The 26,899-nt window shown below is 39.8% G+C and overlaps 1 protein-coding gene and 1 long non-coding RNA gene across 2 annotated transcripts; one reads left to right on the top strand and one right to left on the bottom strand.

Moving 5' to 3' along the window:
• Positions 1–16,833: 16,833 nt before the first annotated feature.
• Positions 16,834–23,400, top strand: CUNHXorf21 (chromosome unknown CXorf21 homolog). Its single transcript, XM_026047301.1, has 2 exons — positions 16,834–16,913; positions 22,475–23,400. Exon 2 carries the CDS (start codon positions 22,476–22,478, stop codon positions 23,358–23,360), a length of 885 nt encoding a protein of 294 aa, XP_025903086.1. The 5' UTR covers positions 16,834–16,913; position 22,475; the 3' UTR covers positions 23,361–23,400.
• LOC112954159 lies at positions 17,028–26,207 on the bottom strand. The gene is made up of 4 exons (XR_003250665.1): positions 26,144–26,207; positions 22,512–22,678; positions 21,047–21,126; positions 17,028–17,135 (listed from the first exon to the last, which is right to left on the bottom strand). It is a non-coding gene; the product is annotated as an uncharacterized LOC112954159 (long non-coding RNA).
• Between the last annotated feature and the right edge of the window lie 692 nt (positions 26,208–26,899).

Genomic DNA, 26,899 nt, shown 5'->3' with positions numbered 1-26,899 from the left:
GCTCCCCATGGAATGTGAACTGCTGCAAATGATACTCCTGTCCCAACAGGGAGCTTTTTGACTGAATGAATTTTTTGTACGGGAGTTTTCCTCATCTATGAATACAGTCCACTATATATATATTTTTTTTTTGGGGGGGGGGAGAGGAGTGTTGTGAGAGGGAAGGGGGTAGGGCCGGGCCAACACTTTGAATTTTTTTTTTTTTTAATATCAGCAAAATGGACAGATKCTGGCAATTAAATTCTGCTCTTTCTGGCTGGTTCATTTTTACTGACCTCAAGTAAAGAGCAAAATGTGACTGCGTCAGGCTGCTATAAGCATGTGATACCATGTGAATTAACGAGCAGGTGCCAGATGTCCACGTGCCTTTCCAGGCTGCGTCTCAGTGGCAGGGAGCACTCAGCAGCCTGAACCCTGCCCTTCCTTACTGATGTCTGTCCTGTGGGAAGAGCCCAAGGGAAATGTTTAGACCCTGCCTAGAACAGGTGTACCTACGACGTGTTAAAGGGTGCCGTCGCGATGAGTCACGCTGTCACGGATCCCCTTTCACCTATTGGGAACATGAGCGGTATGTGTGAGAGTGCACACACTTGCACACGGCAATAAATGCGGACTCCCTTACCAGCTTAGAGACTAAACACAAATAGATCATGACCTTGACAGCCAGTGTCCTTACCTTGACATAAACCATCTGTAGCCCCCATACACAGGGAACCTTTCCACAGGTCTAGCAAAGTTGATTAGAACAAACAATTCCACATTCCAGATCCTAGGTTTATTTTGGAAAGTGCCCACATGCCCTGCTCAGCTTTAGGCAAGAACAGTTTTATTGTGAAGCTGTAGCTGCAGTGATGCAATACATGCCTTGCAGGATGTGTTTTACTTCTGACCYGATGTCAAACAGAGGTTTTCCCTGATTGTCATTTTATATTTAGGATYATTCTTGCACTGTTCAAGCTCTGAGAAATCACTGCTGCGTTGTCAYTGGCTTTCTGGCAGGCAGAAATAGAACTTAGATTAAATAAATTCATATCAAAAGAGCCTTATATTTAAAAACACTCTGAAAAGTAGTTTTGAAGTCAASAAATATTTGTCTTCAGCTGAAAAGGGGAAACTAAGAGAAAAACAAGATTTTTTTTAATAACTAAATATCAGTATTCTCGGGACCAAATTGAATAATTCATARAAATATGAAATTTTATTAGTGATATAGTAGATGCCCTTGTGYGTCAAAATTGAGATGTTGTCTTCTAACTTCCATGCAAAAATTACTGCATCTTACTGCAAAATTTACTCCTGAAAGAAAGTACACTGCATAAAAAGGCATTAACATTTTCTAGTTTTCTATTGGTTTCCTAGAGACCGTTTGGGGTTTTTGTTGTTGTTGTTTGTTCATTTGTTTCTTTTTTTTTTTGCTATGCTTTTATCAGTTTTATCAAAAGAATAGTCTAGTGCAAGTTTCATAAACAGATGATAAGAAGACTAGTTCTCACAGACTTATTCTATTCTTTATTTTCTCTTTATATTCAGCTTAGTAAAGGCAAGGCAACTGAATACATACAGTCTTATTTTTGCACTGGTCCAACATATGTTTCCAAAAATAAGTTTCAGTGACATAGCCGTGCACAGTGGCAAGATTAAGGGGAAAAAAAATTGCTTTAAATTGCTGATATTTGACACTTTTATTTCTGAATCATGGCTCAGAATTGAAAATTCAGTGATATTCACTCTAGAGTCTGATTTTCATGCCTGAATATCAGAAATATCAGGACAGTAGTGAAAAGATTAAGGACAAGCAGCAGCAGCAGAGTTGTACAAAAATCCTTACTATACTGGCTTTAAAAAGATTCTATTAATTTTTCAAGAACCTGAGATCTTAAATCATGTAAAAGAACTGCAACAAAACAGAAAAAAAAAAAAGGTTTCACATGAAAGTCATCATATGCCTGGAGAATATCCAGAAGAGAATTAGGAATCAGAATGATAGTGTTTGTTAAAATATAGCACCAAAYATATGTACCTTTCATAGAAATATATTTCATATTTAAGGAAATATATCTTACAATTTGGTTTCTGTTTGGTTGTTTCAGTTTGGTTAGTTTCAGTGCAGAACTTGCAGTGCAACATCCTTGGAAAGGGTATTGAAAATTTAGTATTGATTATTATGTGATTATCTAGCTATTTATTCTAGGTAATTAGATAGCCCAAGGATCCACATATCAACATTTATCAACAAACTTCAAAAGCTTCTGATGTTTTATCTCTCCAGGGTATTATAGTAGCGTATTGCTTTTAGCACTTTTTACAGATATTGAGCAAGGCTCAGAGCAGCTAAATTACTGTGTAGTGGTCATGTAGGAAGTTTTCAGCAGAGCAGGAGTAAAGGTCAGCTCTTCCTCAAGTCAAAAGGCACTTCTCAAGAATTAGTAACTGCATTCCTGCTGACCTCAGAAGGAGCAAGACTGAATTATCTGATAATAACCACCAGAGACAGAGACTCTRACTCCATATGATTCTCTAGAATAAGTGAGTAGAATAGCACTTAGGTCCTAAAGGACCTATGCTTTTACCACCACCATCCCCAGTCTTGGCTATGCACAGTTTCTACTTATTGTGCAACGAGTGTGGTGTTCATTGGACTCCTGGAGTTGTCTGACCTCATTAACATAGCAGAAAACAAACCCAGACAAAATAAAAGTGGGCTGTGTTCTGCCAAGAAACTGAATTGACTCGCAGACTGTAATGAGTGACAGAGCTGGTGCAAGAGCAGAGTATAGGAGCATGGGAAAGGTTAAGAAAAATAGGAGGTGCTGTGGAGGAAACTAAGAGCAAGATCAAATATTCATAAGCACTAGGCTCTTAGATTGCCTCAGCTGCTTGTGGACCTTCAACCTCCATATCATTACATCAAGAGCTAGCTACCTGACAGCAAATTCTAGTGATACTAACAAATATCAGCAAAGACCAAACTACATAATCTGTACATTGCCAGTTTAAATTTTGCGTATCTTTYTACTGGATATCAGAAAAATGGTATATCTCTGTGTCTAGAGCTGATGGGAGACCTCAGGTATACAGYGATTTTCTTGGAGGTTTTTTATACTCTGGTTACATCCTAAACCAAAATTAAATTAGTTACTGGTAGCTGAAGGTCTTTGGGATTGGTAGATAATGTGTGAGAAGAGGCTGAGAGCGCTATTTCTTTTCTGAAACTCAAAACTTGAGTGGACATAGCCTAACCAMCCTGGTCTAACTGGGCCTGCTTTGAACAAGAGATTCAGCCAGATGGTCTCRGGAGGTCTCTTATAACCTACACGATTCTGTGATTCTCTGATACTTTGTTGAACCTYAGGAGGTTCCCCTCTGCCCATCTCTCCAGTCTTCCCAGGTTCCTCTGGATGGCAGTGCAGCACCCCGGGGTATCAGCTGCATTTCCCAGCTTTGTAGCATTTGCAAACCTGCTGAGCATCAACTCTGCCCCTTCATCCATGATACTGATAGATAAATTGAACAGGATCATACCAGCATTGATGCCTGCCATTCCTCACAACCCTTGGAGCTTGGCCATTGGGCGAGTTATCCACCCACCTTGCTGTCCATTCCTCTAGYCTGTATTTCATCAGTTTGTCTATGAGGATGCTATAGGAGAGTGTTGAAAACCTTGCTGAAGTCAAGTCAGGGAATATCCACTCCTCTCCGGTCATCTACCAAGCCAGTCATTTCATTGTAGAAGGCAATGAAGGGGAACCTCAGCCTTTTCTGTGTTCTTTGCACCAGAGCCCCTGCCCCATTCAGCAACATGACCACRTTCCTGCTAGTCTTCCTTTTGCTATTGATCATAGAATCATAGAATGCTTAAGGTTGGAAAGGACCTCCAGAGGTCATCTAGTCTAACCCCCTTACACACGCAGAATCACCTAGAGCATGTGGCACAGGGCTGTGTCCAAGCGAGTTTGGAAGTTCTCCAGAGACGGAGACTCCACAACCTCTCTGGGCAGCCTGTTCCAGTGCTCTGTCACCCTCACTGTTAAGAAATTTTTCCTTAAGTTCCTGTGGAACTTTTTGTGGCCGTTTCCTCTAGTCCTATCTCTGGCCACCACTGAAAAGAGGCCACCCCATTTTCCTCACTGCCTCCCTCYCTTGAGGTATTTATAGACACTGATCAGGTCCCCCCTCAGCCTYCTCTTCTCCAGGCTGAGCAGGCCCAGCTCTCTCAGCCTTTGCTCATAGGGCAGATGTTCCAGGCCCCTGATCATCTTCGTGGCCCCGCTTTGGACTCTCTCAAGCAGCTCCACATGCACTGCACTGAGCCTTTTCTTTCTGAGGGAAGCAGTGACAATATGTTTGCTTTTCTGAAAGGGAAAGGTCTGACTGAGACGTGTAATGTTTGAAGTGTGATTGGAAAGGACCCCTGGAGAGCAGATTCTGCAGAGTAATCTGAGGACAGACAGCGCAAGTCCAGGAAAAGTTTTGCAACCCTGTGCAGCAGAAGTAGCTGATGTGATATAAATTTGGTAATAATGATGCTGCCACAGCACTGGTTTGCTTATGGGAAAAAAAAAAAGAAAAGAAAAAGAAGAATATCTCAAAATCTAATTATTTAAACAAAACAAAACTGGGAAGAATAGTTCCTACCAATGTAGCTGACCAGGATAAAGGTTCTCTTTGGCAGCTGAGAGGAACTGAGGTTTTGACACAAACTGTAGAATAAGGAAAGGGGGAAGAGAACTGAGAGAAGGCTGAAATCTATTAAGGACTTATTAATATGGGGAAAAGCCCAGTCACAGGAAGAGAAAGTGGATATGTGGACAGTTCCTCAAGGGCTAAATTTGTCATTTTGATGATTTATTGTATACTTTCTGAGCATGTGCAGAGACTACATATTCAGATCATTTAAACATTAGCTCAGGACAGCTAATCTAAACACTGCCTTTCCCAGTATAATGGTRAAGATGAATGACACAAAAAGAGGAAGACGATTTGTTTGAAACAGCAGTCAGTTTAGCTATGGTTGGTCCACTCCTGATGGTTGCTGCCATTGTGGAAGGCAGGGATGAAGTGCCCACAACACAGTCTGCATCCGTCCTCAGGAACCAGCCTGAAACAGCCAAGGCAACCCAAAGTAATGCTAGCATTAACAGCCAGTGCTACAAGAACCGTCTGGATTACAACTCAGCCTCAAGTGCAGGGTACTAGCAAAACCAAGCACTATTTCCCCCCACTCCCTTTAGGGACAGTAGGCTAATACTTACATATGAAGCATTAGAGAGACCAGAGAGATCTGGTCTTCAAACCTGCTTCTGAAGCAGATGTGCTTGTGCAGCTAGAGGGCTAGAGGTGTTTGCTGCAGTCTCATATGCACAATATAGATATGGGTCAGTCAAATGCTATCAGTCAAAGGCCACATCAGTAGCTTATTACACAGTTATATATGTGGTCAAATGATGTGACTTTTATACACTGGCTAGAGGGTTTTCCATCAGCATGTTACTATTTTTCTTCAATGTACTTCAAGACAATTTCTTGAAAATATTTTGCAGGGTGGCTTCCTGAAGAATGCAGTATATTGCAGTCATTGGTGGTATATACCCTTKTTTCAAGGTTTCTGACAATGCCTTCTACTGAGCAGTAAGTCATTAAAAAAATGTATTTACATACCTCTGTTGCACCTATTTGCGCTTAACTTCTGCCTAACTCCAGCAATAGCATTTTACAACTGCAACACTTATTTYCATCAACTGAGTGTCTATGATTTTATCTATGCATTGTTAGCATTTTCTATTCATTCTTGTTTGGTGCTTTTCATGTTTCACTCTTAGAGGCTTAGAATTACGGTGGAAGCTGCCTAAACTCTCTGGTTTGATCTGCCTGTTTCTAGGAGTTATCACTGTGGGTATGTTTTTAGAGGCTGAGTTGATGCTTCTGTGTACCTTAATAACATCCTAGTATCTATAAAAGAGTAATCTGCTTATATATACCCCTTATAGAGATAATTAGCACCAGAAGATATTAACAGCACAGATAAAATCATAAGGCTAGACACTCAGCTGATGAAAATCAGTGTAGCAGTGGTAAAATTCATCAAAATGTTATTGTACAAGTAGAAAAAATAACTTTTCTAAYGACATTATAAGGTTTCTATTATTCTGAGATAGATTCATAGCTCACTTCTTTCTGAATAGATTATATTCATGATATAGTAAMAATATAAAGAATTTTAATTGTTACCTTTAACGTCTTCTGCATGTTCATTTCTACCATATTATTTGGGAGAGGAAGTCGGCCTTAAGCARCACACTCTGTTTGATTTCCTGTGCTCTATAGGCAGTTCTGTCCTACATAAAAAAATACTTATATTGATAATGACCAAGACCATACTGCACTGTGAGTGTGTATTACGTGTCTGTCTCCCACTGCCAAGTGTTTCAGAAATACTGCTGGGAAATTTCTTGCTCCCCCTGCAGTCAAAGAACGTTTCTGCAGTGATTTTAGGGAGAAAAGGAGATTGAAGTTTTAACATGAAAATATATTTTGCTTGAATATCTTTAATTACTATTCTTGTATATCCACTTTATTTATGTAGATAAAATAAATAGTGAATAACTAGAAAAGCTTGCTTCCATGACTAATGGCTTGTTTTGTGCAGATTTCTCAGATGATGAATGGTGAAGCACGCAAGTCTGCTAAAATAAAAAAGGACAGAAAACACCAGAAATCTCAGATGCATGTGAAATATAGGAAAGTATAAATGTATTTCAGACACTTTAGAGCAATATTTTAAATCTTGATCTAAACTTAAAAAATAAATTATATTATAGTAAATAATTGTAATTTTTTTACTATGTATAATATATATTTTGGATTTACAGAAAAACATTCATAATTTAGAATAATTATGTGATAATATTTCTACATATTATCATAAAAATACTATGATATACATAAAAAAATGCCATAAAGTAGTAAGTAGATTTCTAAGAATTTAATTAATTTTCACAGCATAATTAAGTTTGRGAGGGACCTCTGGATGTCATCTCAGTACCTTTTTCATATTAGAGCTCTACATTTATGGACCAAACACTAAATCTGTAGATAGGTGCTGCTCCAAAAAAGGGCTAAGCCTTCCCAGTTCCTAACAATATTAGAAAATGCTTCTTCTTGAATCAATACCTTATTCCATATACAGAAAAAAAATATATACATGAGAAGTTTATCTAAGGGATTGATTAAACTGTCTGAAGAAGTGAAAGTTTACATTTCTATTTAAAAATATTATTGACTCTAACATATGTGAGAAAAATAAACTCCATGTAGTCATAAAATCTTTCAGTTTTGAGTAACAGTAGGAAGACTATAAATAAATGAAAATATGACTAATTAGTATGAGAATAATTTTGAGTATATCAAATGATTATTATTYGAGCAATTAAACTTGTTTGCAACTCTCATTCATGCTAATACGAATACTGAAGCAGCAGAAGATGCAAGTGCTCAGCTATCTGAAGGCACTAGCAGAAATTGCTCACATAGCACATGGGACCATTTATGTAATAGAAAGCTACAAGTTACTGTTGCTGACCACTTTTGACACATAAAAACATAGTTTTCTTTATTCAAAGTAGCTGCATTACTCAAGCCTTTAGAACTATTAATTTCTGATTTGAATTCTTTGGGTACCATTTTCTGTTATACTGTGATTTCTTTGTTGTTATCGATCYCTTGTTACTACATCCATTTAATAAGAAAAAAACCCCAATGTTTTCGATCACTAAGTGTATCTTTTCTAATATTCAAGAAAAAAAAAAAAAAAGCAGAGATTTAGGTACGTTATTCCTCAAGTTCACATAGCTCTCATGAAACACAAATGAGAGGATTTTCGTCCATATTTACTTTTGGAGGGACCCGTCCTTTTGTTTCTTCTTTTCTAGTTTACAGTGATTAGGCCCTGGCCTAAGATAAGGAGCTCCGCCGCGGCTCAGGTGCCGCGCTGTCCTTGCACATGCGGCAGGAGGATTTGCTGTCATCGTTTTGGCAGCCAAGCCGCCTGTACGGACCAGGTGATCCCAGCTAGGACGGCATGATCCACACRGCAGCCCGCAGGGCCAGACAGCCAGCATTTAAGTATGACATAACAGAGTTAAGCATTGGACATTTCACGTGTTCTAATGTCAGCTCAGAGCTGTGTATTTGACAAGTAATGGAGATTTATGTTTTTTTTCTTCCAAATGGATTAGCTCAGAGAAGATATTTTTAGCTTGGAGTATTCATTCAATTCCTTCTGCAATTTTACAAGCCATTCTCTGACCATTTCCCTCACAAGGCGAAGTGTCAAAGTGTACCTGGAATGTGTGCTGCAAAAGGGCTCCAAGGGGGCTTATCAGTCCTTATCAAATATGACTTCTCCTCTCAACATAAGGAGGCCCCGACTCCTGTGTGCCAGTAAACACGAGCCGTGCCCTGGGCAGCACGTGAGTGCAGTCACCTTCCGAGGCCTCGTGGAATGAAAGGTGTGGGATCTCCCAGCCTGCAGCTAGAAGAGCTTCTCAATTCCCAAGCGGCTTCAGAACAGGCATTTTTTGGAGGACTGGGCGAAGCTTCCTTCCCGCTTCGCCGCAAACACACCGTTCCAGGCRGATTACACTTAACACACATTTCCCTACTTGAGAGGGGAAATTCCCACAGAAGCACTTCAAACAGCAACAGGGATAAATTAGGTGCTTTGAGGCAAACTATCCACCTGTCTCCAACCTCCCGTGCTAGCTCCTGGGAACCACCAGCACGGCCTAGCTCTGTCCGTAGCTGTGGGGGCTGCAATGCAGGCTGCTCATAGTGCCCCTTTTCAAGGAGCGGTATCACCCACAGGAGGTGTCTGTCCCTCAGCTGCTCTGCAGGGCTGCTCCAACCTGCTCAGCTTATCCCAGCGGTCACGTTGCCGGGTGGGGAAGCAAGGAAGAGAACAGCCCAAGCTGTTTCTCCTCCCTCTCCTTAGCAGGCCTGGAAAGCTAAGGCGGTGGGCAGTCCTCCCACCAGCTTCTGAGCGTCAGGAGAAGGGGCAGGGTACCCAGAGAGCTCCGGCTCCACGCTGGACAAGCAGCTGGGATGGTAGAGGAGCCCTGGGAAGAAGCTCAAGAGAAGACTCCAAACAGTTCAGTTACAAACAAAACAAAAGGGAACAGCCCAAGCCTTTAGGGCAGWGGGCAGAGTCCAGGCCTTCAGCTGAGCCTTGCAGTCAGGCCAGAGAGCGGCCCCCATAAGCAAACAGCCCCCTTTAGGGCAGCAGGCAGCCCTGAGTAACCCAAAGGAGTGAGCTCTGCCCAAGCGCAGCAGTATCGCGGGGTGAACAGGGCTGTGTCCTGGTCCAAGGCTACATGTAAACCGCAGTGCTGATTGCATCAGGCCTGCGTGGCAGAGCACACGTGGGGGAGTCCTGGCTGTTGTGAAATGTCTCTTACTAGTAACAGTAAATCCGCAGCAGAATGTGAATTGCTGCTCTGATACTAGATGCTCATCTATTSACAGTATCTGGGTGTAGATAAGGATATTACAACCTTTTTCCATATGACTTGGCTGACTCAGCATGAAAAGCTGCTAAGGTGGGTGATGATACTGGTGTCCATAGTGAGGTGACATAAATACTAAACAACTTTCATTTCTGATAATGCATCCAGGTCTTTCTTAAAGGAAATCTTTACCGAATCATTAGAAGTGCAAACTGCCTAGCATAAAACAAAAGATAAACAGCAGTTTAAGGAAAACCACACTGAAAAGGCCAAGCCTCACCTGACACCCAGGCCTACATTGTACTACATCTCAAGAAAAATACAAACATTCAAGAGAAATACAAACTCCTGACTGTGGAGTTTAACCTTTTAGTTTAGGGAGTACTATTCTCACTCTTTCTAGCTTCGTTTTTGCTTTTATTTTCTCTGACCCTCCATTAAAAATGAGAACCAGCTCTACATTGTCATGAATTGGCTGTGTTTTCTGACAGCTGATGAGAGACAGAAACCTCTCTGCTCGTTTTAGGTTGTTGAAGTCATCAGGGAAACTCTTCCAAGATTATCTTTTACTGTGGAAGTGAAGTCCTTTGGCCTCCTTTGGTTAGCCTTGTCTTACCTTCCGGTTAGATGCTTTGTGAGAACTGGAATCGTGGAATTCACTTCCCTTTTGTGTAACCAAATCCACAGAGACTGTCTTTTCTTTTCCAAAAGCGTTATGTGTCATAGTGCCAGCTCTCTTGGCCTCTCCTCATATGAGGGAGAGGCCAATTTCTTAAACATCCTTGTGGCCCCTTGCTGGACTTACCCAGGTGCTCCATGTCTCCCTTGCTCTGTCCAAGAGCCCAAACCTGGACCTGGTGCTGAGCAGAGGAGGAGAATCAGCTCCCTCCTTCTCTTGGCAGTGCTCTGCCTAATGCACCACTTACTTTCTGTGTTAGCAGATGGAACTGACAATTTTATCTGTGCTGTTCCAGCCCCTAATATTTGTTGCTATTTCTTTTATACTGAAAGTCAGAAGGGAGTTTTTTCATGGTGCTGTTGCCCAAGAACACCCAACTCTGACAAAACTACAGGCAGTGATTTTCTGGGATCTAGTTTATTTGGAGAAAGGTGCAAGAGGCTTTTCTATTACTGTTCTGTTAAAAGTACTCAGTGGGATGAACTACTACTCCTTTTTCTGCTTGTACTTTCCCCCTAAAAATCATGCTGTAAATCTCTTAACTATGTCCAAATTCAGTTTAATTTTCAGTTTATTTTCAATTTAATTTGCTAATGGAGAATTTTGGCTAGCTAAAAATTTGTCTTTCATGAAAAAAAGAAAAGAAGGGGAAGGGAAGATGCGGAAGTCAAGAGACAATATTTGGGGGAAAAAAATGCACAAAATTCAGCTAGCAACCACTGGATGGCTCCACCTGGGCAGCACAGATTCTAGCCCACTAGAGCTGGTATAAATAGACYACTGCAATACCTCCAATATCTCTTGCATTTTTTTTTGATGGCATTTTGATACACTATCAGCAAATCCCTTGCCAGTAGCTAATGTTGCTTTGACTTTAATATATTGTACTGAGGTTAAAAAAAATAAAGAGGAAAAAAAGTCCATCTATTGTACAATCCTATTCCTAGTAAAAAAAAAGCTCTCTGCTTGACATCCTAAAGCCTCACTATTATAGGCTAGTTGTCACTGAACCAAGAAGTACATTACCAGCATGAGGTATGGTTTATTTTTAACACAGACTCAATAAAAGCATCAGGATTAGATTATGCATCATATGCGAGAGCTTTTTGTGCAGATGAGAGTATTCCAGCCATTTTATCGCCTTTATCAGATTGAAGTTTTACGTTATGATTAATAGTTTGCACTTGAAAATGGCACAGAAAGTCAGGGCTTATCCCTGAGATTATTCACCGTGGAAGTCAAACCTGTGGAAACCCAGGAAGAAAAACACGTGTATACTGCTGAGCCAGTCTGGCAGAGGAACAGCCTTTTATTCCTCAAGATGCAGGGAGGTAAACAGCAAGGTGAACATCCTCTTATTAGCTGGGATTTGAGGAGGCTTAGAGCTTACTAAATCCGGAGACCTGCTGAGAAGGGAAAGCAGAGCTCACCCAAAGGCAAAAAAAACCCACAAAAAGGGCCTCAGGGAAAGGAAGCCAAGGGGGTAAGGAAGAATGGATTGCTTCTTGCTCTGGAAGCTTTGGGAAAGCAACTCCATGCTCCGCTCCTCTCCTCCTAGGGATGTGCTGGCTCCTGCAGCCTCCATGCAAGGCACTGCTCTGTGTGAAATATTTAAATGAAAGGTGGGATGACACTGCAAGTGGCACCTAGGTTTCCTCACAGGCCTGCAGGTTAGTCTTATCACTAACCTAATGATGATACCTTTCCCTCTGGTGCAAAAGATGTAATTAGCTGCTACTTAATTGAGTAGGCAGATGTGAATAATCATGTCAGACTTGTGAAGCAAAGACTGAATTATAACATCCTGTGTTCAAAGCAGATGCAATCCCAGCAGGAGGAATCGATCCAGTACTATGGAATTGAGATTTAGGCTCAAGCACTTTCTTATCCTGCAGGAGCCACTTTGCAAAACAGTGATCTGAGGTGGCTGCTTTATTTGTTTACCATCTGAAACACCCATTTTAAAAACTCATTTTTTGCTACAAATTTGTGATTTATAAATAAAGACAATTAAAAATTATTTTTTCACGTGGTTTGTTGTGATGATTGATATGAATTCCAAGCATTGAAGTAGGCTGGCTACATATATAAAGTCTTGAGCAAAACTAAAAATAGAGAGAAAACTCAAAACCTTTACATTGCATATGCATATTAAAAAAAAAGCCACTAAGAAAAGATGCACTTGGCTGAGGCATAGCRGAGAGGGAAGGGGCAAAAAAAAGTCATTGTTAAATTTCCTCTTTGAAAATGGACTTTTAAAAAATGGAGTAGGCCTACCGTAACACAGAAATCCTATGAAAGGGAAAGGACTGGTGTCTTTGGATTCTAGAAAGCTTAGAAATTAATCCAAGAAGACCTAAGAAGACCTGGAAGGTGCAAAGACAAGCAGTTATGGTTGCCAACAAAGTGTTCAGSAGAGCTGGCTGGTGAGACGGGGAGGAAAGTGCTTTTCTCTGCTTAAAGAGCAGTTGCCCTTTGCGCTCTGCCCTGTGCCCTGCAGAGCTGCAGGCTCCTCTCTGCTCTGCTGTGCTTCAGCACCTCAGTAGCTAAGCAGCTACCTCATATCTACTGCCCTGGTATCTATACCTTTTATCCTCATTATTATTAAGGCTGTAAAAAAGTGGTAGGTGGTATTTAGGTACTCTTTTTTTTTTCTTTTTTTTTTTTCCCACATTTGCATGCAAAATTATCCCTTGCTAAGTTATGCTAGTGATTAACAAAGGAAGGAAGGAAGGAAACAAGTAAGCAAGCAAGMAAGAAAGGGAAAGAAAAGGCTTTGGATTTTTGGCAGGCATTGTCAATGGAAACAGGCAAACAAGCCAAGCAGCCCAGCTTTTGATGTTTTACAGGCCACTTGTGATTCATGCACTGCAGGCTGAGTAGCAATGCTTACACACTTATGTGCCCGTATATGGTTATGTGGGAAACCAGAGTAACCCTCTGATATCACTTGCATAGGAAGGTCCTTTATTCAGAATGCATTGGAGTACGTTTATTTAAGACCTTTATAAATACAGGCAAAACAATGTGACCCCTGAAGGTTAAAAAAAAATTATGAAAGACATTAGGTTGAGACTGAGAGAAAACACTTCTGAATTGTGTCAAGGTCACTCYCTTAGTGTATCTCTTCATATAAATCAGTGGGAAAAGAACTGAATATGAAATAAAACAGCTTCATTAACTGATTATTTATTACTAATAAAGGCTTATACTGGGAAGGTAACACAGAATAGCTTCAATATGCAACATTCAATACTCCCATCTTTTCTCAATGAAAACTCTCTTTGGCCTTGCAGAATTTATCATAATTTGCTTAGATCAAAGGCCTTGCTTTTCTTCTTGGCTTACATATAGTTTGAAGTTATAGAAATAACTGTATATAACTAAAAGGTTTATCTGAGTCACAAAAGAGAGAAATAGAATTGTATATTTTTGGGGGGAGGGGATCAGAAACAGCATGTAATGCAGTAAATAGTTCACTATTACATTGTTACATGAAGTATACAACCTATACTTTAATACAAGAGGTCAGGAAATGCATGCCATCTACCTCTGTAGATAACCAAAAAATGTAGTGATCAGTTTGTATGGTGAAAGGAACATGACTGGAAGGAATCAAAATATCTCTTTTGTCGTATTTAATAAAATAAATTTTAACTAGGCAGTGATCCTAATATGTTGTATTTAACCTTTAAATTMCAAAAAAAAATTAGTTGATATAGCAAAGGGGAATAGAAGGAAAAATTTTGGTAGTATTATAGAGTTTTCTGTGTATGTGCCTGCTTGAGTGCTTGGACAAGAAGACATCTATTTTCTGCATTTTTTATTAATAATAATTTTAAAAGAGAGCTATGCAATATTTTTCAAATACAACCCAAATTTTCCCTACAACTGGCAGATTTTGCTTTTGCAGTGTTTSACAAAACAGGGTAATGCTAGGTGTAAAGATTTATCCTGAAGCTCTGTGGTGGAGTCTGCAGCTACAGAGAAGAAACATCAGCCTTCGCTCCATGGTTATGGCAGTGCAGCATTATCATTCACCTCGTGCTGAGCCACGCTAGCATCGTCACCAGTGCCAGGGTGTGCTTGGTGAATGAGCAATTAACTCTAGTACTATCCTATAGATGGGAGTATCACAGGGCTTTGCAGTTTTCTTTAAATCAGCAAAAAGTGTATAACTTTTGGAGAATAGTGTATAGCTTTTTGGATGGCAAAAGACTTGGTGGGGAAAGTCTCCACTCATGGCACCCACGTTCTGGAGAGTTTATTTTAGATTAGCTCTAGTGGGATCTTGTGATCATCTGTGAGCAGTTAGTTAATTTTAAGCATGGTCTTGGCCTGTGTCCTCCTGTTTAACTTCATCCAAAGGAGGCCTTTTTACTTGCTCTGAGACTGAACTGTGAGGCAAAACAAAGCACAGTGAGTGCTGTATGACTGGGAGATTTGCTTTGAAAGTATGCTCCTGAAATAAAAACTGATATAGATGTGCTTTGGGCTAAAACCAAAGCAGTCTCCCAGAAGCAGCTCTCTCCCTTAGGCTAGAAGGAAGGTGAGAAAGAAGGAAAGATTTTGGTAGGGGAAGGGAGAGGGAAATGACAGCAACACATTCTTGATGTATTGGACTCACCATGGCAAAGTACACTGAGAAAAATAAGCATGGCCTTTGGCATTGAGCTGCCCTTGTGGATTAATTGAATGATGCCTGGGATACTGCACTTGCCCTCCCTTCTCAGAGCTACTGCCCCTGGAGTTACAGCATTTCCTAGGGTTTCTGCAAACGGGTGCGAGTGCCATTCACCATCTTGGATCATCTCCCAGTCCATCCAGTTCTGCATCTGGCCCTCTGAGTGCTGTACTCCTRTGATGCATCACGATGTAACCAGTCATACAGGACAATATTTCTTATCTGGGCATAATCCTTCCAAGGAAAGGAGTGAAAGTGAACAAGGTCACTGGAATAAATGCATATACCCAAAGTATGCACTTTGCCTAGATTATGAATGTGTTAATGTGCAATTTGTATGACAAGAAATGACAGTTCTAAATCTCTCTTCCGTAGGAGCTACTGGGCAGGAATACAAACACTGTTTTGCTTCCTCTAGAGCACTGGAAACATTACAAATGCATAATTGGGAAAAGAAAAAAGGGGTCTATTTTTTCCAATTCCAGGTGCCTAAAGCTAAGTCTTAAATCCAGAGTCAGGTATCTGTATGAAGTGCATTAATTTTTACAATTTTGTATAGCTGCACTTTTATGGCTGTGGAATCACTTTGTACTTCTGAAAATCTGTCTCTTTGTACCTTTTTTCTTTTTTTTTTTAAAGTGTGGATTTAGAAGATTTAAAATATATTCTGATGACTCTCTCAGGGCTTTTTGAGGAATGCCTTTAGATGCTATCAAAATTATCTTCCAAGAGTTCAACTAGAAATATCGAATTCTTGTATATATATACAGCTCTGCGGATTTATAGAAGAGGAAAGAAACACTTGCTAKCAATTTCTTGCTTGCTTGCTTCAAGACTCAAACATCAAGAAAATGTCAAAACTCTCTTACTAAGAGAAAAAATTCTGCATGGCCTGTAGACTAACATTCATGTCTTGATTGATCTCAGTTTTTGCAAATGATTTTACTGGAAACATTGTGCTACAGCATGTTTTTTGTCTGCCAGTGTTCTGTGCTTCAGAGAAAGACAAAACAACCAATAACTCCTTAACAATAAAGTTAAAGCAAATGACAAAGAAAATCAGTCGCTCATATTTCTATGATGTCTGGACGCCTGATGATGCCATTTTAAACAACTCTGGGCATCCTGTTAGGAGAATTTCAAAGGGTCCAGCTGCACGCATTGAACAGAATGTGTCCTCTGTCCTTTGAGGATACTCCAAGCACGGATCTCGAAGCCAAACTCACAGTGTGGTCACCTCATGCCTGACGGGTGACCTCCTGCATGCCTAAGCTACTGCAGTGTAAGTCCACGCTAGGACAAGCTGCCCGCCTGGTGGTGAGGCTACAGGGAGCACAGCCAGCCTGGCTCTCCTCACAGCTGCCTTGTAAAGGTCGTGCAGGATTCCCGAAAGCCAAACCAGACTGAGCTGTGATGCCTTGTGGAAACAGAGGTAGGAGAGTATAGCATAGCCTCTTAAGAGGTGTAAGACAACAACGTTGGTCTTCTAGGAAGGACATTTCTGCTTTGCCACATCAGTCTTTGTATCTACCTGCCTTTGTAATCTTGCCGTGTAATCTTGCCACTTAATAGGTATCTTGCTGTTTCAATTAAAAAAGAAAATGGTAGAAAATGGATGAAGTGGGGTGCAGCATAAATTACTAAAAGATTAACAATTTATTAGCAATCACCAAGAGCGCTGTAGTTGTTTAATTCACTAGCTGTTCTTCTATAACAGTTAATAAAAAGAAGTCTGGCTGCAAGGGCCCAGTATGTTGCAATCAGCTAATTTAACAATACCCAGTTTCACAACAAGGTTTCATTTAGGCATAAAAGAGGAAGTCAGTCAACCATCCTGCTGCACAGTTAGTTATAAAAACCCTCTTCTCTTAAGAGACTTTCTTTCTATACTTCTACTCCAGAAATCAAACACGTATAATTTTAGAAGTATATTTAAAAATAGCAATAAAAACAGAACATCACGTTTTGGGGGTAGGACAGACTTACAGGAAGCCTTAAGTTATTTGGAAGAGAGATTTTCTGTACATGGTCAACTGCTGTATCTCCGGAGGTAAGAACTTAAAATATATCTTCTACTATATAAACGTATGAAAGCGTTGCTCTTGCTTATCAGTATGGCATGGTCTGTTGCTTGGGACCACAGCTTGTGGCTAGTAAAAGGAAGCTTTTTTTTCTGACTTTTTCTGACCATCTTGAATGCGGTGTATGTTTGTGCAAACATCTTGCTGTCTTGAATGCAGTGTATTCAGGCTCTGTCCTCATGCAGTTTCTACTGAAGTAATGAAAAGGAAAAAGCATGATGAAAAGACTATCTTCTGTCTTACAGACCAAGTCTAGCAAATCATGGTCTAAATAAAGCTCTAAAAAAAAAAAAAAAAAAAAAAAAAAAAAAAAAAAAAAAAAAAAAAAAAAAAAAAACCCAACAAAAAACCTCCACAAAACCTGATTTTCTAAAATACTTTAAAGACTTTCAGAAACTCATGCTAAATAATGTCTGTTTTGGAACACTTTAAGAGGAGTCTTACCAGTTATATTGCTTTTATCATGATTATTGTTATTTATCATGATTATTGACTTTTGTGTGCATAATAAATAGGAGACTTTTCTGGATAAAAGATGGTGGCAAGAAATAGAAACAAGGAAATGTTATTGTATTTTCACAGCAAATTGTTGGTGCGCACCCCCCCCCCCCAATGCACAGCCCCCTGTCAACATCCTCCTTTTCCCCCTTGCCAAAAAGATGTAACTTTAATATTTCAGTGCTACTTAGAGCACCTTCCTTCTGGGAAACCCCTTCAGACTTTTTTGTCTTTTGTGCTCTACCATTTATTCTTTTCACTTCTGAAAAGTATGCTCTCATCTGTAACAGTGCATAGGCATTTTTTCCTTTTACTTTGTCTGTTCAGATACAATTTGTTTCAATTGAAATATTTCAGTCATAACAACTGAAAACTCAAAATATACTCAGAAATCCAGAAACATGAGATGATTTCTATCCCAGAAAGAGGTGAAGTGCAGAAGTATCATGTAATCAGCTTATTCTTACCACATGGAAACCAATATTTTTTTCTCATGTTTCATGTTGTTGCTTACAATTGCATGTGTTAAATGTAAAATGCTATCAGATCAGAATAATGGGCCTTAAAACAACTTTGTATGGGTATAGCTGATTAAGGAAAGTGTGGAAATGACAAATCAGATACAAATGAGAGACTCATACCCAACTGATAAAATAGGATGAGAAATTATTTAAGAGCTTGATGAGCTATATTTATACAGATTTCATTGTATTTTYATGGAAGTTTGTCCCTAGAAACTCCACTTATTAAAGGATACATCCACATTCCAAACCACATTTTTTAATGAAAAGAATCACCTGCTCCCAGAGATCACTGCCATCGGTTTAGCATGGTTAAAAATGGGTAGACGCTAACAAGAACATTCAATATTACAATACACATTATCATTTATCTGTGATCTTGGTGGAGGAGGAGATCTCTTCCCTCTATTGCTTCCTTCGGCCTACCCTGTCCGGAAACACAGGATTATCACACTCCCAGCCCTTTTCTATTTGTTTCCCCTAAAACAGCCCCAACTTCCCTCGTGGTAGTGCCGCTCTTAACTACCCTGTGTCTTTTGAGCTGTTGATATGGGAACCAAGAAGAGGAGCTCAGTTTGTATTTTCTTCTGTGGAAGGATGGCAGGGCCTGAGTTAAAGGCAAGCAGTGGAGTGGGCAGGTAAAGCTCACAACTGCTGCTGCTATAAAAGACCACAACGTGTCCCAGGGATACCAGTGATTCCAGATTTTCCATAGTGGCAGTAGGGAAGGAGGATAAACATGCAGCAGGTAGAGCAGGGATGCTTGTGCGGAAGCCTGACTTCAGGGGGTCTTCTGCTGAGGACAAAGTGGGCTAACTCCTGCCTTCAAGAGCAATCTTGCCTAATGTGGTTAAGACTTAAAATTAGTAGATTTCCAGCATTAAGGAAAGACCAGATTCATCCATTTGCATATTTCATTATACTTTCTTCTTTACTGAGGATTTGCCCCCTCATGGGGCAGCCTGAGGGCTGTTTTGTTCCAAAGCTGGTGGAAAGTAGAGAACAGCTCTGCAGTGTGTGTGGGCTCAATGCTCCAGCTGCCCTGCTTGCCAGGGAAACTCATCCACCCATGACCTGAACAGAGATGGGTCCCAAAACAAACTGAAGGACTTTATGTGTGAAAATGGGAAAAATACAACAAAAATCCATCCTCAAGACAGAGAGACTTTACCATCTGAGGTCCATCTACTAAGTAACCAAAAACTTAAGCTATAACCTGCAGTATCATTTGAAGTCTGGCTACCAATGGGACACTTTCAATGCCATTGAGAACTTAACTTAGGAGCCTAAAGCCATACTCCATCCAAAGGGACCTCTTTTGGGAGCTTTTCATTTGGGAGCTTTTTTCAGAGAAGTAAAGGATGTTTTTAAGATCACAAAGTGCTGAAGATTGTGTAAGATAGTAAAGATCGAGTAATAAAAATCTTCTGCCTTCAATATATTTGTATGGTGTGTAACCCACCAAGGCAGTAGCCATCTAAAGAAAAATCCCCATTTTCACCTCACATGCAAAATGCATCACATGAAAATTGTAGACCAGATTGTTTGCCTGTGTGCAATGGGGTTATGTGACCTTTTTCAGGAAAAGGAAAGCAACTATAATTGAGCTTAAGGTGTTTAAGATCCAAAATATTGAAAGGCCCTATCTATTGTCTGGAATATTGTGTATCTGTATCTATATATACACACAATGGAAGGGACTAAGAAGAGATGGGACATGAGAAAGAACGAGGGAAAATAGTCACCCTTATCACATGTAAAATGCAAAATTTAAGGCTGACCCAATTGTGTGAACAGCCATTGGAAGAGAGGCAGTAACAGCTTTCCTCTACATGGCTGTGTATTATAAGTGTGAGGCCCATAGAAGACAAAGGCACCTCTCTTCTGCATTCTGGCTCTATTCAGAATTCCAATTTAATTCCTTACAGAGCTGAGAATATTATCAGATTAGAGCTAAGGTCCCTGCCAACTTTAAAAGAGAAACTAGTAACTTATTCAACCAAAGAGATGGGTTTTGGGTGTGATGTGAGCCTGAGCTTTTTGAATTTCCCAGTTCTTTTGTTTCTACTGCTGCCTCAGACTGCATGCTCTAAACTCTGAAAATAAGTACTGCAGAATGCTTCGTGAAGAAATGAAACCAAGAGTTTCATTTCCCTAATGTATCACCTTATGACAAGAAACAAGATGCATCTGGGTAGCAAAAAAAAAAAAATCACATGCTACCTGAACACAAATGCCTTTTTGTAACATTGGTTAAAAAGTGAATACCTGTGTTATGTTTCCCTTCATTTCTCAGAATCAGCATTAAAAATAAGCATAGGAATAAGCGTATAACTATTCCAGAAGGATGCTTGTATAAATTATTGGTAACGGAGTAAAGCCATCTGAGCTACAGATGCAGGGGGGAGGGGAAGGGAATGTCTTTTGCACAGCAAAAAGAGAAAAAGGGAGGAGAAAAGAAAGGAGATTAGTTTCTAATCAGAGCAAGATTTCTGTCGCCGTACCTTAATCATGCCTAAAACCTAACACAAATAGGAAGCAGAATGCTTCAAGAAATGCCAAGACCCAAACATTTGCTTCTCATATAGGTAATTATATATCACTAATTTTGGCCTAATGGAAACCAATTTACACTCTTATGCCTTCATAGGTCTCAGCCCATCCATCCAACCCCATATCCTTTTACCAGGGTTATAACAATCTACGGTAAATCCCATGCTACTTGCAGCAGTGAAGAGGAACCAGGTTCTCTAAAGAGAGTGTCTGGACACATTTAATTTTCATGAATACTTCCTTCTGAAATCATTTTCTCATGGATCCTCCTTTATAACTTAGTTTTTTCACCTGAGGAAAAGTGCTCTCTTCTTGTTCCCAACTTCCAGATAAAGTTTATATCCACAACAAGACAGAATTTAGCCAACATTTATCATAGTGTGGTATTTTGCAGTAGTAACTGTAGTACATGAAACGCCTTATGGAGAATTGAAAATCTTTTTGCTTTTGTAAAAGAGCAAAAAATGTGCCATGGTTGGTATGAGATGTGCCAGAGATGCCACCTTCTCTCTCACAGCTTGTGCAAATACCTTCCAACTCCGGTGCTCCTTTGCAGCTGGTGTTTTGAAATAGTTAAGCAAACTGACAAGTAACTGGGGCATGTCCATATCTGTACAGATAAAATCCATAAGGATTAACAGTATATAATTAGATTAACAGGTAAATGAAGAAGATTACTCACACTTAAAACAGACTATTTCCTCATCACATAACACAGAAATATTACAGAAAGAGAAGTTCAAAACATTGTAAGTACTTTCTCTTGGCTGGATCACACAAAATTTCCTTATGATATTTTTCTTGGGGTTCTCCCCGCCCTCCCCTTGCCATTTTCTTTTAAAAAATAAAAACGAAACAAAAACCCAGGTGGAATTAAGAACAGCTATGCGGTAGCAGAACTCCTAGAGCCTGGGTAGGGCATTTGCTAGTATGTAGGTGAATGCATGTCCTTGCCTTTAAGTCCCATCTTTCAGCACTAACATGTCTGAACAGCTTTTGACACTGAGCTGCCTGCTCAGAGGCTGGAGAGACAGTGACTGCTGGGGCCTGACTGTGTCTTGGTAGGAAACTGATTTCCAAGCTGGTGGTACTCATGACTAAACCAAGATACTCTTGCCTGAACCAAAAGCTAAGGGGCTGGAGTAGTTGAGTGTCTTCCTATGGGAACACATTGCACTGGAATGYGTCTCATCAGAAGTATGCTGCAGATTTCTACGTCCGGGGTAGTTGGTTTAAATGTCCCTTTATAGTAACTGCAAAGAGAGATAAGCATATCTAGGGCACAACTTGTTTCATTCTGATAAAGGTGTTTAAAGTGGGCCATATGAGTCATTCCTCCAAATTTCCTCCAAGCTTTAAGGGTAGATAGGGCAATAACCTTAAATGTGGCCATTACACCTATTATGTTTCAAAGTTAGAGACAATTTCACTCTGCTAAGCATGAAAAATGTATAGCAATTTAATAATCTGACATTCGGGTTAGGTAATACTCTTAATGTGTGTGTCAAATCAACATAGTTCAGAAGCAAGTGAAAAATTACACAGTGAAAGGGGCTCTGAAGTATACAGGAAAAAATAAAAAGAGAAAAGAAAGAGTGGCCTCAATAATGTTAAATGAAAAGCTATAAGTATTTAAATGTAAGTCATTATACCAAGTACCATTTGGTGGTATACCAATGGCATACCACTTCCCAGCGCTAGCCATCAGCTATGCTGTGTGCAGCATAAATGTGCCATGTTTAAAATACTTGGGTGCTACTAACAGCACAAGGAGACTAGTTGATGACCCCACTCATTCACTTGAGTCATCTAGGTCAGAGAGACTCATGTTAATATCTGAATCAGAAACACCTCTCTGCACCTAGTAACTAATGGTTTCTTGTCATTTTTGTCTGTTGATTGAATCCCAGTGGTAACTACTTGATTTGGTTCTTTACTTGTCCTTCCTTCCCTCCAAGGATGCTGTCGGAAGGCTACCTTTACCGGATCGCTTACCTCTGTGAGGATCGCTTCAGCTCTGAGCTCTACAGAGAGGCAGCAGCAGAGGAGGTGGCGTGTGAGATGAGGTCCATGAGTGGCAAGTGTTCTTCCACGGATGAAACACAAGGGAAAAACCTCTCTCAGAGACGCAGATCTGCTGGCAAGTGTGTTTCCTCGGTCCGCTATAAAAACAGCAAACACACCGGTAAGCAGAAGGATGATCTGCCACGGCCCACCCAGCACCCAGCGATGGAGGGCCGGACACTTCCAGCTGCGGATGCCTGTGAAGGACTGACAAGAAAAGACACGTACCTGGTTCCACCTTCCTGTAAAAGCATCTGTAAGAACTACAATGATTTGCACATCGCGGGGGACTACGTAGTGCCCATCAGCTCCGTGGCAACGGATTTTACCTGCGACAGCGGGATAGGCCCTTTCCTGGAGTCCTCAGAGATCCCGCCGCCGCTGGAGTCGGTGAGGACTCCCCCCAGCGACGCGAGCCGCAAACCAACACAGGGCTACTCGGCGTGCTGGCGAGTGGCCAGCCTGGTGCCGCACCACCAGCCCCTCTCCGACTCGGCCCTGAACGACTACCTGGAGCAGAAGCTGCTGGAGCTGTACAAGCAGTACATCATGGACAGCACGGCGAGCAGGGCCTCCCCCACTCGGATCCTGGCCTCCGAGCTCATCATGACCAACGTGGATCAAATCAGCATGCAGATATCACGAGAGAGGAATATGGAGACCACCAAGGCCAAAGACATTGTCATCAGCCGTTTCTTACAAATAGCCAGCGAAAAAATATCCTCGGAAATTAGCACACCCAGTCTGCATATTTCTCTGTATAGCAACACTAATGCATAACATTCACATATCTGTAGTTAGAAAGCTGTATGTTCTGCAAAGTCAGTATTCAGATTTTTCTTTTAAGACATCTTGCTGCTTTGTAAAAATACATTTTCAGGCTATCACTTAAATTAAGCCTTCCAGTAAATATCATTACTTTTTTAATATCTGTACTGTGCAGCCCATAGACCATGGACCAGATTTACAATTAAAAAAAAATCCCAAAAGCTTTTTTCAGTGAGCATCAAACTTCAAAAAGTTTGGTAGAAAACAGACCAAAAGCATATGACACTCTTCCAGGAGTTCAGGTATTATTGTCTCCCCTAACCGCTACCCATCTCATTTTAGCTTTTCTCCTCTCTCAGGAATGGGCCATGCAGCCTGTGGATCAGCATGAACTAAAGACTAACATCTGTGCAAACAGTCAGGGTAGCGATAGAACTGCAGGAGCAGAAAAGGTCCATTTTCCCGTCTCTAAAACCAGTGCTACTTATGACATCCCTGAGGATGTTTTTAAACCTACTTTTAAGGATAACAGGTGAAAAACCACTTTACAGTTTACTCTGCAATAACTAGAAATTCTATTGGTATCTTCCTGTTTAAAAACTATCAACCCTTTCTATGACCCAAGCAAAGTTTCTTTGGTTCCCCAAGAGAGTTCATCAGTAGCAGCGTGCACGTGCATCTGTGCATGTGCACTGAGCAGAACTTTAACCAAGGATGCTCACAGCCTGTAATCACACATAGGCCCCTCGTTTGCCATACAGTTATATACAGGCCTGCAACTTTGGAGCACAAGTCAAAAGCAAGACAAACTTGAAGAACACAGGATCCTAATCTTCATGCTATAAAGGGAATATTTCATAAGTGACAAAATTAATAGTCTGTTTTAGGCCTTCCAATAGAGCATAGATGTAGCGATAATAGAAGAAATAATAGAAGAAAACAGCAGAAAAAGAGTTGATTTTTGTTAAGAGAATTCCAAATCAAAAACTCTAGGCGCTTTTACAGTGAATAAATTCACTCCTCCACATGCTGAAGGAAAATTGAAATGAACCACTCGAGAGAGGTCAAGAGGTGCATGCTCATAATTAGTAACACACTTGTTTGAGCCTGTTACCACTTTCTAATTTTACTGTCTGTAGATAACACCTTTTCTCACTATGAGCGTAGTCATATCATTTCAAAATAATCTGATGCATTTTACTAACAAGGTCCTTTACAGGAAAATTTTGCAAAACTCTAAAGCAAACAAACAAAAACCCAGACAAAGACCCTAAAAAACAAGCAAAAACAATAACAACAACAACAAAAAACAAGCAATGTATTGTATTCAAGGATGAGCACCTACTTTAAATCTGTATGATATATAAAAATATACCATCAATGCTAATCAGTTGAGTTGCTAAGTATCAGTATAGTGCAAATAGTAATTTATAATAGGTCAGATGTTTTCAATTTAGTGATTCAGAGTTCTTTTTTCTTTTAAATGTATAAAGGCATATTTTTTTTGTGTGTATATATATATGGCATATTTTTAATATTATATTTTTCAAATAAGTGTAAAATGGTAAATGTGATAGTTTATTTTGTTGGAGCTGTCTTTCCAGAAATTACAGAAATAGCTCAGTATAGTTTTCTGCTTGTGTAATGAAAAAGTATCCCRAAAAAGCCTTCATGTGTGAATTCAGACATTGTACATCTGTTGCCATAGCAACCTACTCTAATATATTATTCAGCATTTTGAGAATGAATTTCCGCCCAACATTTCTTGACTTTGATGAAGTTCAATCTACAAATAAAAAATGGTTTTTTTTTTAATAGGAGAAATTTAAAGAGAAACAAATGTTAATAGCAATGTATAAACAGTTATGCAAATCATTCTTAAAAAATCACTAGAAGTATCTTATAATCTTTGAAATTTCCCAATAGAAAAGCACACAAAGCAAAAATAAGTAAATATTGTATTTTTTTCCTCCTACATATACATGTTCAGTTTTAAAAAGGATTTTTTTCATTCCCTTCTGACATTCATGTGACTAACTTTAAGTTAGCTAGAAGAGATTTCCAAAAATAAATACCCTTGTTGAAAAATCTTGCATCTTTATCAGACAATGTGACAGTTTCCTGCAAAAAAMTCAACCCTGATGATTGCACCACACCCTCTGTGCACCACATACCTGGTGAACCAAGCAGTGGCTTTATCATCTGAGGACCAGATTTTCAGATTTTTTGACTACAGTTAATAATTAGAGGAAATATATTAGTTTGTCATAGGCTTAATTTTGCAAACAGTTTTAGGAAATAGGAACAGCATCCAGTGAATAATGATTAAGAAACTTACTCAGTCCAAAGTAAAAATACAGTTGCAGCTACCGAGCTCACCTAGAACTAAGGTGTCAGAGTGCTATGAGAGGGACTTGGGACTCAGTATTGAAARGAAAGTGCTGTTATAACAAAGCAGCAGAGCAGAAAGGGAGATCTTTAAGATAGCACAACTTGTTCTTCTAGAGGGAAAATTTGATACTTAAAACTTATCAATTACAAATCATGTTATTTTTATATAGCCTCCTCCCAAGCAAATCATCTAACACAACAGCCATGTAAATGCCTTATTGCATATCACTAGGCAAAATGTTATTCTGGGAAGGGCCATAATTACTGCAGGAGCTGATTTATCCTAGAGAAGGAGCACACAGCCACCTCATACTAAACACAAGTGGTTTCTTTTCCCTTACCTAAACATACATTTTTATTTCACCTTAGCCCACCCCCCCCCCAAAAAAAAAAAAAAAAATTACCATCCCACTCCCTGCATCAGCAGCACCACCTAATTTTCAGTTTCTTAAGATTTCTACATAAGTAGGCAAACATTTCTTACTTTCTCCTGCCCTCAGCTGACAGCTCATTTATAGCTCTGGCCTTTCTCCCTTGCAAACTAATCCTCCTCTGTGCAGGTGCCTCTCCAGGTGCGGCTGCTTCCTGGCTAAGAGTGCTGGAGAGCAAGGAGGCTGCTATTAAGATGAGTCAGRCTCTTATCTAAAGAGATTATTATCTCTCTCCATCCTCCCTCCTCTTTTGCCTTGGGGTCAAACATTTAAAGAGAGAGACTTCTCATTTTCAGTAGCTCTGTTTAATTACCCTTATTTTTCTTTCTGCGTGGATCATAAATTTTTTACATAAAGTTATCAAAATACTAATGGATTTAGGGGCAGTGTTTTTTTTAAAAAAAGAAGAGCCTGAATCCTAGTCTCACAATGCTTCCAAATAATGAGRCTATTTTAATATGACTAAGGTAGTTCATGAAGGCAAATAAAATTGCAATCAATCAGTCAATCAAGAAATTGCAATAACTGGTTCATCAGGTGTTATTTTGGCCAGCTGTCAAGAAATGCAGAACTTCAGTTTATAACCACCTTTGGCACATTCTGGGAAGTTCCTTAGGAGTTTTTTTTTTTTTTTTTTTTTTTTTTTTTTTTTTTTTTTTTTTTTTTTTTTTTTTTTTTTTTTTTTTTTTTTTTTGTGGAATCTATCATTCATTGCTGGTTGCATGATTA

Source organism: Nothoprocta perdicaria, unplaced genomic scaffold (genome assembly GCF_003342845.1).
Source record: "Nothoprocta perdicaria isolate Ctin4 unplaced genomic scaffold, notPer1 scaffold_49, whole genome shotgun sequence".
NCBI lineage: Eukaryota > Metazoa > Chordata > Aves > Tinamiformes > Tinamidae > Nothoprocta > Nothoprocta perdicaria.
Note: the sequence above shows the minus strand (reverse complement) of the source record. Positions and strands in the feature narration are given on the sequence as shown.